The 17,319-nt window shown below is 41.8% G+C and overlaps 1 protein-coding gene and 1 non-coding gene across 7 annotated transcripts in view; both read left to right on the forward strand.

Moving 5' to 3' along the window:
- Positions 1-17,319, forward strand: part of TTC7B (tetratricopeptide repeat domain 7B) — a 247,823-nt gene that overhangs the window by 48,323 nt on the left and 182,181 nt on the right. For all 6 annotated transcript variants that reach the window (XM_047739337.1, XM_047739338.1, XM_047739339.1 and 3 more), the window contains one exon: positions 14,233-14,363. In XM_047739337.1, the coding sequence (XP_047595293.1) occupies positions 14,233-14,363 (131 nt within the window). The remainder of the gene's footprint in view (positions 1-14,232; positions 14,364-17,319) is intronic.
- On the forward strand, positions 11,029-11,158 carry LOC125105921 (small nucleolar RNA SNORA11). Its single transcript, XR_007129160.1, has one exon. It is a non-coding gene; the product is annotated as a small nucleolar RNA SNORA11 (small nucleolar RNA).

Consider the following 17,319-nt stretch of genomic DNA (forward strand, 5'->3'; position numbering starts at 1 on the left):
CCGCTTAACTGACTGAGCCACCCAGGCATCCCATTTTATTTATTTATTTATTTATTTATTTAAGATTTTATTTGCAAGCACCTAACAGTTTTACATACAAAATCAGTTGTGGGTTGGAAACCAAGGAGTCTGGCTCCAGAGCCCATGTTCTTAGCCTCTACATAGTGCTGCTTTACATATAGAGACAGGTGAATCAGAGACGTGAGAAAGTGTAATGAAAAAGCTACGAGCGAAAGCTAAGAGCGAAAACTCAATCCTACTCTGCCACTTACCAGTTGCGTCATCTTGGCTGGGTTACTAAATAGCACGGAGACCAGTTTCCTCATCTCTAGAATGGGATGATAGTGAGTCCTCTCTCAGAGCATTCTTGTGAAGGTCAAGTCAGTTATGCCAAACTCTCAGAAGTATCTCATGTGTAGCTAGTACTCACTACCTGTTGTTACTACTATTATGGTATAACTAAGTAATGACTTAATGAGCCTAAGTTCAATTGCAGACTCATCGAGTGACCATTTCAGATTGAATTAGCATCTCATTTGCTCACAGAATTATGGAAGGGGCTTTGAAAGGTCATCTGCTCTAGCAGGTGAATGTCTGATTCGAGGTCTGGCATCTTTTATGAGTGGGGTGTGTGTGTGTGTGTGTGTGTGTGTGTGTGTGTACATGCACATCTTCTTAAGAAGATGCTGACTCTGGAAAGAAGACAGGAATTTCCAAAAACATCCAGAAGGGCCCAAAGGAGTCTCCCAGGCCAGACACCACTACAAATTAAAGAATCTCTGGATTGACAGGAACTTCATAGGAATTCTGGGCTGACCATCCCCCACCCCACCAGTATTTGGTGGTTTCCATTGGTTTCTTCTCCCTATTCCCTGTACTGTGACTTGTCCTTCCTCTGAGTTGAATACATGTGACACCTGTGGGAATCTGGCTGTTCTAGAGGTGAGAACACAGAACCAGCAATTTGAGGCTGCCTTTGCCAGGACTTTGCTTTGAAGATCTTCAATCTCTTTTCCTGAGTTTCTTTTCAGCCTTGGAAATTGAGATCCCTGGAGATTCTTACTATCTTTGAAGTCTATACCACAGGGCTGGGTGATCAGAGACAGGGTATTATAAATAAAGTTTTTCTGGTACTTCCAGTTATAAACTCCCTCATGGGTCATGTTACAACAAACCATCAGAGTAGAGTGTACCTGTCCTGGGTCTGGCTTCCAGAGATGCGGTTAAAGATAAATAAGGAAACGATACCTAATGTTGTAGTACATAGTTCATGTAATTATATTTTATAGACTTTATTGCATTGCATAACTTTATAAGAAATTAATTCCTTGTTCATTTTAATGCGATTAAAAAAGTAAAAATATTTGTTTTAGCTGTTAGTGCTCCGAAGTTCTACCGTTCAAGCTGGTCTCCCAGTAGTTGAGCCTTTCCCAGTGCGGACAAGGAGTAGGAAGGCCAGTGAGCCTCAGAGCTGCGAGGGTGGTGCAGTGCTGGGTGGGAGAGATCACCGCCTTTGGGCCCTGGACCTTGACTTCTGTGCCTTCCCAATTTGAAACTCATTTTTATTGTCCTTGCTCTTATCAGACCCTGAATATGCTGTCAGCAGCTCAGTGAGACTGGGGATTGTGAGTAGGGTTCTGTGGTCAGATAGACCAGGGGTTGAAACGTTACTTTATCATTTACCAGCTGTGAAGCGCGAAGTTCAGTCTTATCTGTAAGGCGCTGTTAACACCTTCCTGGCAGGGTGGCTATAGGGCCTGTCAAACCCCAGGCAGAGCACTGGGTGCAGAGGAGGCCTCGATTCAGGAACCTTTATCACTGTTGAAACTCTTCAGTCTTACGTACCCAATCAGGCTCCTCACTGAGGCTTCTCAAATTTGGACAGTCCTGAAAGAATTGGAGGGTGGTTACCCTTCTGCAGGTTTTGGCGGTGAGATGTACAGTTTTCCACTTCCTCAGCCAGACCTCCAACCATGTCGAGCCCTCAGGGAAATACAACGGAGCTCCCTTTCAGAGATGAGACGATTCCTGCCTCCCACTGGTGTTTGTTACAGTATCTTAGGATACTGCCTGGGGCAGGATGCATGTGCCCCCGCTCCTGGGCCCTCTTACCGTGTCCTTCTAGCCCTCCCACAGACCTTCAAACTGTCACTTCACTTTTCCGAGACATTCTTTTTCCACAAGATTGGAAAGAGGATGGTGCCTATTAAACAGGGCCAAATGGGCTGGTGTCCGTGGAAGAGCTTTGAAAGCAGTCAAGTGTGATCTACAGGCTTTTCTCCTCCTGAATTTATTTAAATGTGTTAAACCCTTCCTAGACAGGATCTTTCAGAAGTGAGTCTGCCTGTGGGAACCTCTTCCTCTGGAGGAAGGTAGTTTTGGGGGCCAGGGGCTACCCAGCATTCTATCAGAGCACCTGGTCCGCCGATGTCGCCATCCATGCTCCGAAGCTGGCCGCGATGACTGCACAGCGAGCGCTTGATTGCCACTCTCTGCGGGCAGCTTTGATCTTGGAGGTGCCGAGCTTATCAAGATGTGCATTGGGTGTTGCTGTCAGACCAGCTATTTGTCAAGTCTGTTTTTCAGTTTTTTGGTCATGCATTTCTCTAGAAAAAAGAAAGGAACTCAAAACATTATTGATGATCGCTTTCCAAACTGACAGGGTATCATCTGACATTGTAATGGGGGCCAGTTTGGGCCATGACCTCAGGACTCACTTCTTAGACAGTGTTGATCTGATCCCAGACACTTGAAAATGTATAGTCTAGTCCAGAGGTCCTGTAAGTAGATTTTGACAGAGAACTAAATATTCTGGAACCGAGCTGCTGAGCCACGAATTCACTGTGGTAAATCAAGACTCTGCTACTGCTCTGGGATGTGCCTGTGACACATGGAAAGAACATCACAGCATCTGGGAGAGGGAAAGGAATAATGTTCACCATAAAGGGCCGCCTACTTAAGAATGGACTCCTTGCCGGGGACCCATCTGTCACCCCAGTCCTTGGGTGTTCGTATATCTCCCTCATTAGAACACAGGCCCAGAGAGAACAGCAGTGTCTCCTCATAGTGGAGGCTTAAGTTGTGTAACTAGCTGGAGCGTTCTTACCAACTGTGCTTGTCGACGGATTGCAGCCCTAGATGACTGGATTTCAAATATTTCAGATCTCCAAATACAGAAGGTAGACAAACCGTGTTGAACTAGATTTGGCTTTTTTTTGAGTCCGTGGGCCTGGCGGGTCCTGAGCACTAGCAGTCAGGGCCAGACTGTAGTGTTACCCAGTGCCAAAGAATAGACCCATTTTTTTTTTTTCCCTGGCCCTTGGACACACTCTGGAGAATTCTTTTCTCTCTGTATTAAGTTCCTGATATCAACTTGCACGTTATTTGGCTATTTCTCATGCAAGCAGAGGGCAGATTATGAAACAATTTATCTCTTCTTGTTGTTTTCTGGTGTTTCAATTTTGCACAAGTGAGCACTTAAAGCATATTTAGGAAGCACCAGTCCAGTGTGCACGCCTGAGTAGTTTCAGCGCTGTTCTGCCAAATGGTGGATTTGTTCGGTTTGGTTCGGTTTGGTTTGGTTTGGTTTTTGATTATAAGACAATTTGTTGTGATAGTAATAATACCTTAACCATAATAATAGCAAACCCTTGTTGAGTGCTTTATGTAAATAAACTCAACTAATACTCCCATTGAATTCATTCAGTTTATCTTGTATTCGCCTCAAAAGAAAATTTTAAGAGGTTGTAACAGAATTCACACTGGAGAGAGGCTGCTTAGTGATTTTTTTGCGACTGCATAAACAAACTTGGCTCTAAACAGGAAGGGATTGAATATTGAGCATCCAGGATTGGAGGGGCATTAAAGAATGTATTAGAACTGTATTCCTTCTGTTTAAAAATTGAGTAGAGACTTGGAAGATAAAAATAGACATAAGTCAAGTTTCTAGAATTGCAAACTGCAGTGTCTGAGATGCAGAATATCCTGGACGGGGTTAATGGCATATTAGACATGGAAGAAATTGGTGAACTTGAGGCATAGTAATAGAAGCCATTCATAATGAAACAGAGAGAAAAATATTCTTTTTCAAAAAGCAGAGAGAGCATAAGTGAGCTGTGGGGTAACTTTAAATGGCCTAATATGCATATAATTGGGGCTCCCTAATGAGAGAGGTAGATAAGAAATTTTTTGAAGAAATAATGCCTGAACATTTTCCAAATTTTATGAAAACTATAAATCCTTAGATCGAGAAAGTTCAGTGGAGCCCAAGCACAAGAAACATAAAACTGAATCAAAACACTTCATAATCCAAATTGCTCACAACCAGTGATGAAAAGAAAATCTGAACAGCAGCCAGAAAGAAAGACACAGCACATGCAGATGAACAAGCATAACGGTGGTGGCAGGTTTATTGTCAGAAACCATACACGTGAGAATATAGTGGCGTGACACCTTTTGCATACCAGGTGGGTGGGGAGTGAACTATCAGCTCTGATTGCCATAGCTAGTGAAGATACCTGTCAAAAATGAGGGCCAAGAAAGGCCTTTTTCAGACATACAGCAGTTGAAAGAATTCATTAGCTGGACTGCAAGTCCAGGCTAAAGGAGTCCCTTTACATAGAAGGAATATGATATCGGAAGGAAGTCCGAATCCATACAAAGAAAGGAAGCGCATTAGAAGTCACAGCTACATCCATGGCTGCTATATGCGTTCTTTCTTATTATTTAGATGTCTTTAAAAGATAATTGGTCATTTCAATGAAAATAATATCTATGTAGGGTGGGACTGATAACCTGTGTGAAAGTAAAACATATATATAGTGAGAGGATAAAGTCTGGAGAGGGAGAAATGGAAGTCTGCATTTGTGAAGCTGTTGACCGTGATAAGTTAAACCCTAAAGCACCCACTGACAGTTCTGCTTGGAGACGTCAATACCCATTTCCATACGTGATAGAACAAGTCCACAGTTGATTGGTCCATAAAGATACAAGACCCTGGAACAAAACAGTTTACCTGTTTGACCTAATTGACATTTATAGGACACGCCACCCAACAATAGAATACATGTTTTTTTCAAGTGTAATGGAACATTTACCAAGATTGACTATATTCTGAGCCAGAAATAAGTTTTACAGATTAGAAGGGTTTGAGTGCATTCTCTGACCTCTTGTCAACCCTCAGGTCAGTGATTCACTACAAAGACTTGTAGCATTCAGAAAAGCTGCGCTACTCACCAGTTTCTGTTGATCACAACAAAAGGCTACAGATTATAATGTGTAAAGGGAAAAGGTGCTTATGGAGTGCCCAGTGGAACAGACTAATTATTCAGTGTTTAGCACCTCCAGGGGTCAGACTGATATCGTGTGGCCCAAGGCTTTCACCATAAATCACATTGCAAGTGTAACTATTGGGTGTGGCCTAAGTCCCCAGATATACAAAGAGATTTTTATGAGGTGGGATGGTGCAGGGTCTTACAGGGTATTCCCCAAGAGCTGCACAAGGGCCAGTCCTTTCTTGGGAACTTGCAGAGTTGGAACATCCCAAGCCTGCTTCGCTTTTTTCTGCACAGACCATAATGGAATTAATTTAGGAATCAAGGATAGAAAGATCTTGAGAAAATGCCCAAGTATTTGGAAACTAAATAATACACTTCTTTAAAAAAATTTATTTCCATTCAATTTAATTAATATATACTGTATTATTAATTTCAGAGGTAGAATTCAGTGATTCATCAGTTGTATAGAACCTCTAGTGCTCATTCCATCAAGTGCCCTCCTTAATGCCTGTCACCCAGTTACCCCATACCCCCCCACCTTCCCTCCAATGACCCTCAGTTTTTTCCCTATAGTTAAGAGTCTCTTATGGTTTGCCTCCCCTTTTTGGTCTTATTTTATTTCTTTTTCCCTTCCCCTATGTTCATCTGTTTTGTTTCTTAAATTACACATATGAGTGAAATCATATGGTATTTGTCTTTCTCTGACTGACTTATTTCACTTAGCATAATACCCTCTAGTTCCATCCACATTGTTGCAAATGGCAAGATTTCATTCTTTTTGATAGCTGAGTAATATTCCATTGGTGGGGTTATGTGTGTGTGTGTGTGTGTGTGTGTGTGTGTGTGTGTGTGTGTGTGTGTGAAGATGTGGTGTGTATGGTATGCATACCACATTGTCTTTATGCAAGATCTGTCAGTGGATAGCTGGGCTGTTTGCATATTTTGGCTGTTGTGGACATGACTGCCATAGACATTGGGGTGCATATATACCTTCGAATCACTATGTTTGTATCCTTTGGATAAATACCTAGTAGTGCAGTTGCTGGGTTGTTCTATGTTTGACTTTTTGAGGAACCTCCATACTGTTTTCCAGAGTGGCTGCACCAATTTTCATTTCCATCAACAATGTAGGAGGGTTCCCCTTTTTCCACATCCTCGCCAACATCTGCTGTTTCTGGACTTGTTAGTTTTAGCCATTCTGACCAGTGTGAGGAGATACCTCATTGTGGTTTTGATGATGAGTGTTGCTGAGCTATTTTTTCATGTGTCTGTTGGCCATTTGTGTCTTCTTTGGAGCAATGTCTGTTCATGTTTTCTGTTCATGGATTTTTTTAAAAAGGTTTTATTTATTTGAGAGAGAGAGAGAACAAGTGAGAGAAGGAGAGGGAGAAGCAGACTCCCCACTTAGTAGGGAGCCTGACATGGGGCTCAATCCCAGGACCCTGAGATCATGATCTGAGCAGTTGCTTAACTGACCGAGCCACCCAGGTACCCCTTGATGTTTTGTTTTTTGGGTGTTGAGTTTGATGAGTTCTTTATATCTTGGATACTAGCCCTTTATCTGATAAGACATTTGCAAATATCTTCTCCCATGTCATAGGTTGCCTTTTAGTTTTATTGACTTTCCTTTGCTGTGCAAAACTTTTTATCTTGATGAAGTCCCAATAGTTCATTTTTGTTTTGTTTCTTTTGCCTTTAAAGATGTGTCTAGCAAGAAGTTGCTGTGGTTGAGGTCAAAGAGGTTGCTGCCTGTGTTCTCTTCTAGGATTTTGATGGATTCCTGTTTTAGGTCTTTGATCCTTGATTTACATTTAGGTCTTTCATCCATTTTGAGTTTATTTTTGTGTAGGGTGTAAGAGAGTGGTCCAATTTTGTTCTTCTGCATGTGGCTCTGCATGGGGCTGTCCAGTTTTCCCAACGCCATTTGTGGATGAGACTGTCTTTTTTCCATTGGATAGTCTTTCTTGCTTTGTTGAAGATTAGTTGACCATAGAGCTGAGGGTCCATTTTTGGGTTTCCTGTTCTGTTCCATTGATCTGTGTGTCCGTTTTTTTGCCAGTACCATACTATCTTGATGATGACAGCTTTGTGATACAGCTTGAAGTCTGAGATTGTGATGCCTCCAGCTGGTTTTCTTTTTCAGCATTCCTTTAGCTATTTGGGGTCATGAATGAAAGAGGAGAAATAAAAATAATAAATAAATAATACATTTCTAGAGAAGAAATCAAAAGTTAAATTAGTATTGTGAACTGAATGAAAATAAAAACAACATATCAATATTTGTAGGATATTGCTAAAGCAGTACTTAGGGAGGAATTCTTTTTTTTTTTTAAGATTTTATTTATTTATTTGTCAGAGAGAGAGAGAGAGAGCACAAGCAGGCAGAGCGGCAGGCAGAGGCAGAGAGAGAAGCAGGATATCCCCACTGAGCAGGTAGCCCCATGTGGGACTTGATCCCAGGACCCTGGGATCATGACCTGAGCCGAAGGCAGAGGCTTAACGGCTGAACCACCCAAACACCCCTAGGGAGGAATTTTTGATTAATTGCCTATATTAGGAAAGAAAAAAGGTCTTGGATTTATACTTCAGCATCCACCTTAAGAAACTAGAAAAGGAAGAGTATATCAAATCCAGTGTATGCAAAAGAAAGGAAATAATACAAATTAGAGCATAAATAAATGAAATAGAAAACATGGAAACAATAGAGAAAAACTGAAAAACCAAAATCAATGAAATCAAAAGATCTTTAATGAGAGTTTCAATAAAACTGATAAACCATTAGCCAGACTCTTCAGGATAAAAAGAGAACACAAGTTGCCTAAATCAGGAATAAGACAGTTGCCATCATTAGAGATTCTATAGATATTAAAGGGAGCAGGGAATATTATAAAAAAAAACACTATGTCAAGAAATTTGACAACTGAGAAGAAATGGACAAACTACTCAAAAAATATAAACTACCAAAACTCACTTAAGAAAGAGATCATCCAAACAACCCTATATCAAAGACATTGAATTTATAGTTCAAGAGCTTCCCACAAAGAAAACTCTAGGTCCAGATGGCTTTCCTGGTAAATTCTACCAAAAACATAAGAAAAAAATAAAAATTCCACACCAACTCCTCCTGAAAATTGAAGAGGTGGGAATATTTCTCAAGTCATTTTATGAAGTTAGCATTTACACAAATACCAAAACCATTACAGGAAAACTATGGACAAATATTCCTCATGCACATAGATGAAAAACATTTTAAGGAAAAATTTAACAAATCAAATATGACAATATTGAAAAGAATAATGCATCATAATCAATGGGGTTTATCTCAGGAAAGAAAGTTTGTTTTTAATATTTGAAAATCAGTGTAATTTACCAGATTAAAAGACTAAAAGAGAAAAAGCCATGTGATTATCTCAATGGACAAAGAAAAAGGATTTGAGAAAATCCAGCATCCATTCTTGATATAAACTCATAGCCAAATTGGTGTAGAAGAGCTCTTCCTCGACCTGAGAAAGGGCAACTGTGAAACACTGACAGGTAACATCAAACCTAATGGTGAAAGACTGGGTGATTTCTCCCTAAATAGGAATGAGATAAGGATGTTGCCCTCATCAGTACATTCAGCTGGAGGTTCTTGGGTAATAAGGCATGAGGCGATACATGGAAATAAAAGGCATCCGGATTAGAAAGGATGAAGCAAACCTGCCTGTATTTGCAAACAGCATGATGGTTTGTGTAGAAATTCTAGGGAATCCACAAAAATGGGTGATAGAACTCACAAGTAAATTTAGCAAGATTACAGAATTCAAGACCGGTATTCAAGAATCTATTGTGTTTTTTTTTTTAAGAATTTATTTATCTTTGGGGCAGAGGGGCAGAGGAGGGGGTGAATCTCCAGCCGACTCCCTGCTGAGTGAGGAGCCTGATGTGAAGCTCGATCCCATAACCCTGAAATCATGACCTGAACCAAAATCAAGAGTTGGACACTTAACCTCCTGAGCCACCCAGGCAGCCCAGAAATCTATAGCAATGAACGAAAGGAAATTAAAATCGAAACAATACCATTTATAACACCATAGTAAATACTAAATACTTAAGGGTAAATCTGAGAAAATGTTCGCAAGGCATGTACACTGAAAACTACAAATCATTGTCAAGAGATGTTCAAGACCCACATAAATGAAGAGACATGTTGTGATCATGGGTTGGAAAACTCAATATGGTTAAGATGCCAGTTCTCCCCAGATTGATCTATAAATTCAACATAATCTCAATCAAAATCCCAGCTAACTTAAAAATATATACATTGACAAGCAGATTTTATATGGAAATGTAGAAGACTAAGATTAGCCAAGAAATTTGATTAATGAGAACACAATTGGAACACTAACACTACTTTCAAGATTTATAAAGTTACGGGAGTTAAGGCAGGGTGATGATGTTGGCATAAATGTAGACAAATGGCTCATTGGCACAACAAAGAGAGTCCAGGAAAGACTGTACCCATCTGATTTTTCACAAAAGTACAAAGGCGAATCTTTGGTAAGTGGGACCAGCATACTTGGCTGTCTATCTGTAAAGAAGTAAATACCGATCTCTACCTTGCAACATGTACAAAGATTGTTTTAAAATGGATCATAGACCTAAATGTAAAACCTAACCCTATAAAAGTTTTACAAGAACATATAAGAAAAAAAAAATCTTTGTAACCTCAGGCTGGGCAAAGAGTTCTTAGATAGGAAACCCAAAGCACAATTTAGAGGAGAAAATATTGACAAATTTGACTTCATCAATATTTAAGATTTCTCTTCTTCAAAAGACATCTTAAGAGAATGACAAAACTTTATAGCTGAGAGAAAATATTAGCAAATCACTTATCTGGTAGAAAACTTATATTCACAATATATTAAGAACTCTCAAAACTCAGTAATAAAAAAACAAACAACCCAATAAAAATGGATACAAGATTTTAAAAAAAAGGATACAAGATTTTAATAGACATTTCACCAAAAAAGATACTTGGATCACAAATAAGCACATGAAAGGTTGGACAATATCATTAGTCATTATGGAAATGCCCGTCAAAACCACAATAAGATACCACTTCACACCCATCAGGACGGCTATGGTAAAACAGACAACAATGAGTGTCAGCCAGCCTGTGGAGAAACTGGAAACTCCCTCCCTCTCCCCACCGACTGTAATCTGCTGGTGGGGATAGTAAAATGGTATTGCCACTTCGGAAAACAGTTTGATATTTCTTAAATATTAAAAATAAATGTATTATCTGACCCAGTAATTCCAGTTCTAAGTATATACCCATTAAGAGAATTAAAAACATATGTCCCCACAAAAAATTATGCATGGGTGTTCATGGCAGCATTTTTTACAGTAGCCAAAAAGTGGCAATGATCCAAATGTCCATTAGTGGCAAATGGGGAGGTTCAATGCAGTCTATCCAAACAGGAGTATAAAGAAAGGGAGTCATGCTATAATTTGGATGCACATTGGAAACATTATACTAAGTGAAAGAAGCTAGATACAAAAGGCCACATATTCCATGATTCTGTTTTGATGAAATGTCCAGAGAAGGTAAAAATATGGAAATAGAAAGCAAACTAGTGGTTGCCTGAAGCAGGGGTGGGAATAAGGATTGACTTCTTGGGGCAGAAAGGATCATTTGGGAATGATGGACATGTTCTCCAACTGCACTGTGTTGACGGTTGCACAGCTTTGGGTTTATTAAAAGTTCTAAGGGGTGTGCTCAGAGCAGGGGGCCTGAAGAAATGGCCCCTCTGTTTACAACACACCCAACAGAAATCTGGGTTCATTGTGACAAGGAGCACAAAATTTGTGGCCTTCCTATGAACAAATACCCTACACGTGTCACAAAATAAAAATAAAATCTAGGTTGTTGAATTGTACTTAAACTAGTGAAATTTATGGCATATAAATTATCCCTCAATAGAGCTATTTAAAGTAAAATGGTGTACAGTAATAAGAACAGCATAATATTGAGGAAAGAATAGACAAAGAAATGAGTGGAACAGAACAGAGAAGCCAGGAATATACCCTTTCAACTATAGTCAACTGATTTTTGACAAAGGTGCAAAGGCAATTCAATAGGGGAAAAGATAGTTTCTCTAACAAATGGTGCTGGGCACAACTGGACATTCACATGCAAAAGACAAAAATCTAGACACAAACCTTAGACCTTTCACCAGTGTTAACTTAGAATGGATTGTAGCCCTAAGTGTAAGATGCAAAACTGTAAAACTTGAACACAGGACAAAGTCTAGGTGACCTTGGGTGTGGCACTGGGGTTCTAGATGCCATTCCAAGATCACTGGATCCATGAAAGAGAAAATTGATAGTGTAGACTGTGTTTAAACCAAAAACTCTCATTCTGTGAAAGACACTGTTCAGAGAATGAAAAGACAAGTCATAGACTGGAAGGAGATAGTTGCAAATACATAAAATATCTGATAAATGATTTGTATCCAAAATATACAAAGAACTCTTAAAATTCAGCAATAAGAAAATAAACAACCTAATTGAAAAAAGGGCCAAAGATCCCAACCAGCCACTTCACCAAAGAAGATATACGGATAGAAAATAAGCATCAGAAAAGTACTCCGCATCATATGTCTTTAGAAAATTGCAAATTACAACAGCAAGGGAACACTACTACGCACCTATTAGAGTGACTGAAACTGGGGCACTGGGTGGCCGAAGTCATGATCCCAGGGTCGTGGGATCGAGCCCCATGTCAGACTCCCTGCTCAGCAGGGAGTCTGCTTCTCCCTCCCCTCTGCCCCCCTGTGCTCTTTCTCTCACTTCTATTCTAGCTCAAATAAATAAAATCTTAAAAAGAATGACTAAAATCCAAAAAAACTGATAACACCAAATGCTGACAAAGATGCTGAGCAACAGTTAGTCTCATTCATTGCTGGCAAGAATGCGAATGGTACAGCCACCCTGGAAGACATTTGGACAGTTTCTTACAAAGCTAAATATAATATTGTTTCAAAGCTATTCATAAAGTATATTTATTTCACTCTTGCTTACGAAGTCTCACTCCTGGTATTTACCCACTTGACTTGAAGTCTATACTCACACAATAACCTACACATGAAGGTCTATAACTGCTTTATTCATAATTGCCACAACTTGGAATCAACCAAGTTTTGCCTTTCAATGGATTAAGGAATAAATGGAATATTATGGGACAAAAAGAAGTGATTGGGCCACAGAAAGATGTGGAGGGACTTTAAATGTTAAGTAAAAGTAGTGAAGCTGGTGTGAAAAGACTGCATCTGCATGATTGCAACTGTGTGACACTCTGCACAAGGCACGACCATCAAGACAGTGAAAAGATGAGTGATGGCCAGGGAGGTAGGGGTGACTAGAGGGTAAGGGACCTTTTTAGGGCAGTGAATTTATCCGTCTGGTGCTGTGATGGTGGACACACGACATTATGAATTTGTTAAAATTCATGAGCTACAGAACACCGTGAACCCTAAAGTGGTTTAAGTATGGACTATAGTTAATAAAAAAATAAGACTCAATAAATATGAACAAAAGAATCATCAGGATGCAACACTGAAAAAATGTTTTGCTTGTTATATGCCAATTCTTCCTCCATAACAGCTGTCAAGAAAATGACAGAATCTTTGAGCCGTACCTTCTGTGACAGACCAGTAACCTCTGAGCTCCCAGGCACGCAGTCTGTGGTTGTTGGCTCCTTGTGAGTGGAGGCAGTTTCTCCTTCTGGTTCTGTAGAACCATCTCTCTGTGGCCTTTTACAGCCTGGAGGGACAATCACTATTTGACAAGAGCAGCTTGGAAGAGACCATTCTGGAAATGATGGTGCATGAACCCATGGGTCATTTGCTGGTGCTTAGTGCATCTGGGGCCCTGTCCAGAGTGGCATCTGCTCTGAAAGTCAGCAGCTAACTGGGTGGGCATTGTTTGGCAGGTCGGAGAACTGAGTTCTGAGTCCTGTTGTGTCCTTAGCTGGCTGCCAGGTTTGGGGCAAGTCACTTACTTTCCCATGGCCCATTTCAGCTTCTCTGTACAAGGAGTGGGTTTTCTGAGGGGGCGGGGTGTCCCTGGTTTCTTCCAGTTCCAGACCCCATTTCTGTCAATATCAAACCTTCTCCCACACTTTGGCCTGGAGCGGAATGTGTGTCTTGTGTGTATACATGTGTCCCAGGGCACTTGGTACAGCAGAAGCCCTCTCATGTGGAGGCACGAGACGCCCTCCCGGCAGTGTGCCCTCTCTCCACCCTGGGTTGTGCGTAGACACCCGGGGCCTGGCTTGCTCTGGGCTGGTGGTCCAGGGCAGGCCCAGAGATTGGGGGCGGTTCAGGCACCTGCCGCTCCTCCCGGTGCTGTGTTCTTTCAGCCCTTTGTGCCTTCATACATGCCAGCCCTGAGCTCTCTCTCGGCAAAGAGGATCTCCTCCATCTCCAAAGAAGTGCCCAAAGCAGTTCTGGCATTTTCCTAGCCCACAACTGAGCCGTGGTCTGTGGTGTTATTGTGACTCCAAAATTCAAAGGCTCCGAGTTGGAAGATTTTCCTAGTAACTGAAACCCCAAGAGTATTTAACAATTTTTTTTTATGTTGAATGAGTTAAGTCGACATTTTGGGTGAGAAGGTATTCTTCAGTTAGTATTATGCTGTGAGCCTACCTTTGCTTACTTTAAGGACCTTGGGACAACTTGACTGAGAAGCTCTGTGAGGTCTGAATGGGGTCATGGTGAAGTACCTGATCAGATTGTCAACCTGGTTGTCAAGGTCATGTGTCCTTAACGAGGGAGGGTAAAGGACCAAGAATCTATTTCTTCTGACAGTTTATCATATCCTGGGACTGTTTTCTGGCCCTCTAGGGCAATATTGAAAAATTAAGCTCCATGAAAAACAACTCAGCCAGGTTTTGTATGTTTGATTTTTTTAGGACTTTGTTTAGAGAAGTTGCCTGTTTCCTCTTCTACCAGTAACCTCCACGTGGACCGGGAACAGGATGTCATCACCTGTTATGAGAAAGCAGGGGACATTGCTCTCCTATACCTCCAAGAGATAGAAAGGGTAAGTGAGGACCAAGTGTTTCTTCCAGTAGATAATTTTTTAAAAATTTCAAATCAGACTGTAGAGAGCTGTGATCAATCTCTGAAAAACCTTCAACACATCTGCCTCTGGGTGCAAAGCTTGACTTCTGTTTCAGTGCAAAAGAGATGGTGGCAACAGTGGGACCTTGTAAAGAGTGTTTGGGAAGCATTTAACATCCTCAGAGCAGAAATGACGGTGTGCCCTGAGGCTGGCCAGTCACTCGTGCTCTCCTGGTACACAGTGGGCTGCCTTCATTTGTACTTAGGGGGACGAGATGCCAACAGAACGTACCTCCAGGGTTTGGGAGGCTTTACCTCAGTAGTTACTCGAAAGAAAGTTACTGCTGGGGACTCCCAGCTGACCTGCTTGGAGCAAGTGTGTATCCTCTGAGACCATCTGGGGTGGCTTCCTCCCAGCAGTCAGTGGTTGCCTGTGGTGGGGAATGAAACCAGCAGCTGACGGGGGCCAGCCGAGTAGACACCCTCGGGCACAGGAGGTTAGAGGCTTGTCTGCTCTGAACTTGTCTCTTCAGAAGGATTGCTGCCTTTTAGCTTTGCTCTTTACTGTTTCTTCATCTCAGCCTCAATTTTACCATCTGTGAAAAGAGCAGAATAGTTTCTACCCCGTGGAGTTCTGGTGGGGATTATAAAAGATCATGTAAATGAAGGGACTTAGCCCAGATGCAGAAACCCTAGATTCTTAGCGAATGTCACTTATTTATTTATTTATTTTACTAATAACAACCGGTTCTAGTCATTTCTGCTCCCAGCAGAGTTTCCTGACATTCTCACCAAGGCTTGCCACTGAGATTCCCCCCTTTCTGCCCAGAGACATGTCCTGTGAGATTATTTGAAAAGATGAGAAATCCTGTGAGACCTTGAAAATTACCCAAGTCTTATTTCCCATCAATTTTTGGGGTTCTCGGTTTCCCTGAGGATTAGAATGGTCTGGTTAGCTTTGTTCCATTGTCACTGTACAGACTGGCAGTCTTCTCCTAGTGTGTTGATGTATGTGACAAGGATCAGAATTGCTTTGTAAGGGGCAGGCAGTGCAGGTGAGCACCACAGAGAGGGGGAGGGGAGAATGATGGGACCAGCTTGGAACCTGGCCAACACCAGCATGGGTTCTAAATCAGGGGTCGTGATGTCTGGGAACTCGGGAAGATCCTTGACCGTCTTGCCAAAATGTTCTATCAGAAAGCTGCTATGAAAAAGGAATTTTTTGGTTATTCAGAATTTGTGGTATGATCTTTAGAGAAATGACTGTGCAGCCTGCTTTGAAAATCCACACTGTTTTCATCACATTCCTCCTTGATAGCCAGTGCTTAGAAGGGGAGAAGCTGTTCTTGTTGACCCCATGGCCCTTTTGCCCCGTAGGGGCCCTTGCTTTGCACCTTACTCTCAGACAGTTGTTACAGCCCTGTCCTCTCGGGGCTGCCTTCTCCTGGCTGGCACAGAGGAGGCGTGTCTGTTACAGGTGTATTTAATGACACAGGGACTGGCAGATCTGGATGTACTTCCTGTTGTGTTGTGTGTAACCACCTCCTCACTGTTGGGTTCTCTGTCCAGACCATCGAGGAGGAGACTTGTATAATCACAGCATTTTTTTAAAAAAGATTGATTGATTGATTGATTGATTGATTGATTGATTTTGGAGAGAGACAGAGAGAGAGGGAGAGCGCATGAGCAGGAGGGGCAGAGGGAGAGGGGGGAGAGAGAATCTCAAGTAGACTCCACGCTGAGCACAAAGCCTGATGCGCGGTTCCATCTCACAACTCTGACATCGTGACCTGAGTGGAAATCAAGAGTCAGACACTTAGCCAACTGCGCCACCCAGGTGCTCCTGATCATAGGATTTAAAAGAGATTTTTGTGTGCAGTTTTGAGGAGACAGTGTCAGAGGATGTCAGATTTGAAGATGAAATGGAGGACCAGACAGGGAGGACATATAGAAGTTAGGACCAAAGCTAGGACTAGAAGAACTCTTCTGACACCCAGTTCAGGGCCCACTCATGTCATTATCCCAGGCCGCTGCACACAAGTGCACACTGTGTCATTTCTCACACTCTTACCTGCAGAAAGCACTCCATTTGGCCAAGCGAGCTCTTGGTGGCGTGAGGAAGCTGCCTCAGGCTTGGGTACAGTCCTAGGGGGTAGAGATGATTTTCACATTTCTGGCTCCGATTTTCCAGTGTGAGTTTTCCTTTATGGGAAACCACTTCAGGCCTCGCCAGGTCTAGCAAGCTGGGATATTAGTACTGGGAGAGACTAATTGAACCAAGTATCTGTTTTGACTGTAGTAAGTGCTCAAGAAGCCATTTGTTAATTGATGGGAAGTCTAAGAAAAACCACTTTCCTTAAGTGAGTGCTGGGCTTGGTGGACATTCAAGGTCTTTATGAGGCAAGATGGGGGGGTGCTATGTAGAAGATACCACCTTGGCCTTTTTTTTTTTTTTTTAATTTGAACTTAATATAACTTTTAAGAATTATGCTAAATTAAAAACAGAAATGTGGGGCACCTGGGTGGCTCAGTTGGTTAAACAACTGCCTTCAGCTCAGGTCATGATCCCAGTGTCCTGGGATCGAGCCCTGCATCAGGCTCCTTGCTCAGTGGGGGGCCTGCTTCTCCCTCTCTACTGCTCCCCCTGCCTGTGCACCCCTGCTCTCTCTCTGTCAAATAAATAGATCAAATAAATAAATAAATAAATAAAAACAGAAATGTTAGGGAAATAGAATCTGAAAGAAGTAATGGACTGGGACAAGCCTAGGTAAATAGTGCTTTGTTTTTCTGGGTAGGCAAGCCTTGTATCCAGAAAATCCTGCACACTCTGTTCCTATATGGGTTCTGCTAGGGACAGGCCATTGCTCATTGGTTTCCCTCCATTTCCCAGCCATTCCATAGTGAAGAAACTTCTGTTGGCCAGGACCTTTGGCATT

The sequence above is a fragment of the Lutra lutra genome, chromosome 7 (assembly GCF_902655055.1).
Source record: "Lutra lutra chromosome 7, mLutLut1.2, whole genome shotgun sequence".
Lineage (NCBI taxonomy): Eukaryota > Metazoa > Chordata > Mammalia > Carnivora > Mustelidae > Lutra > Lutra lutra.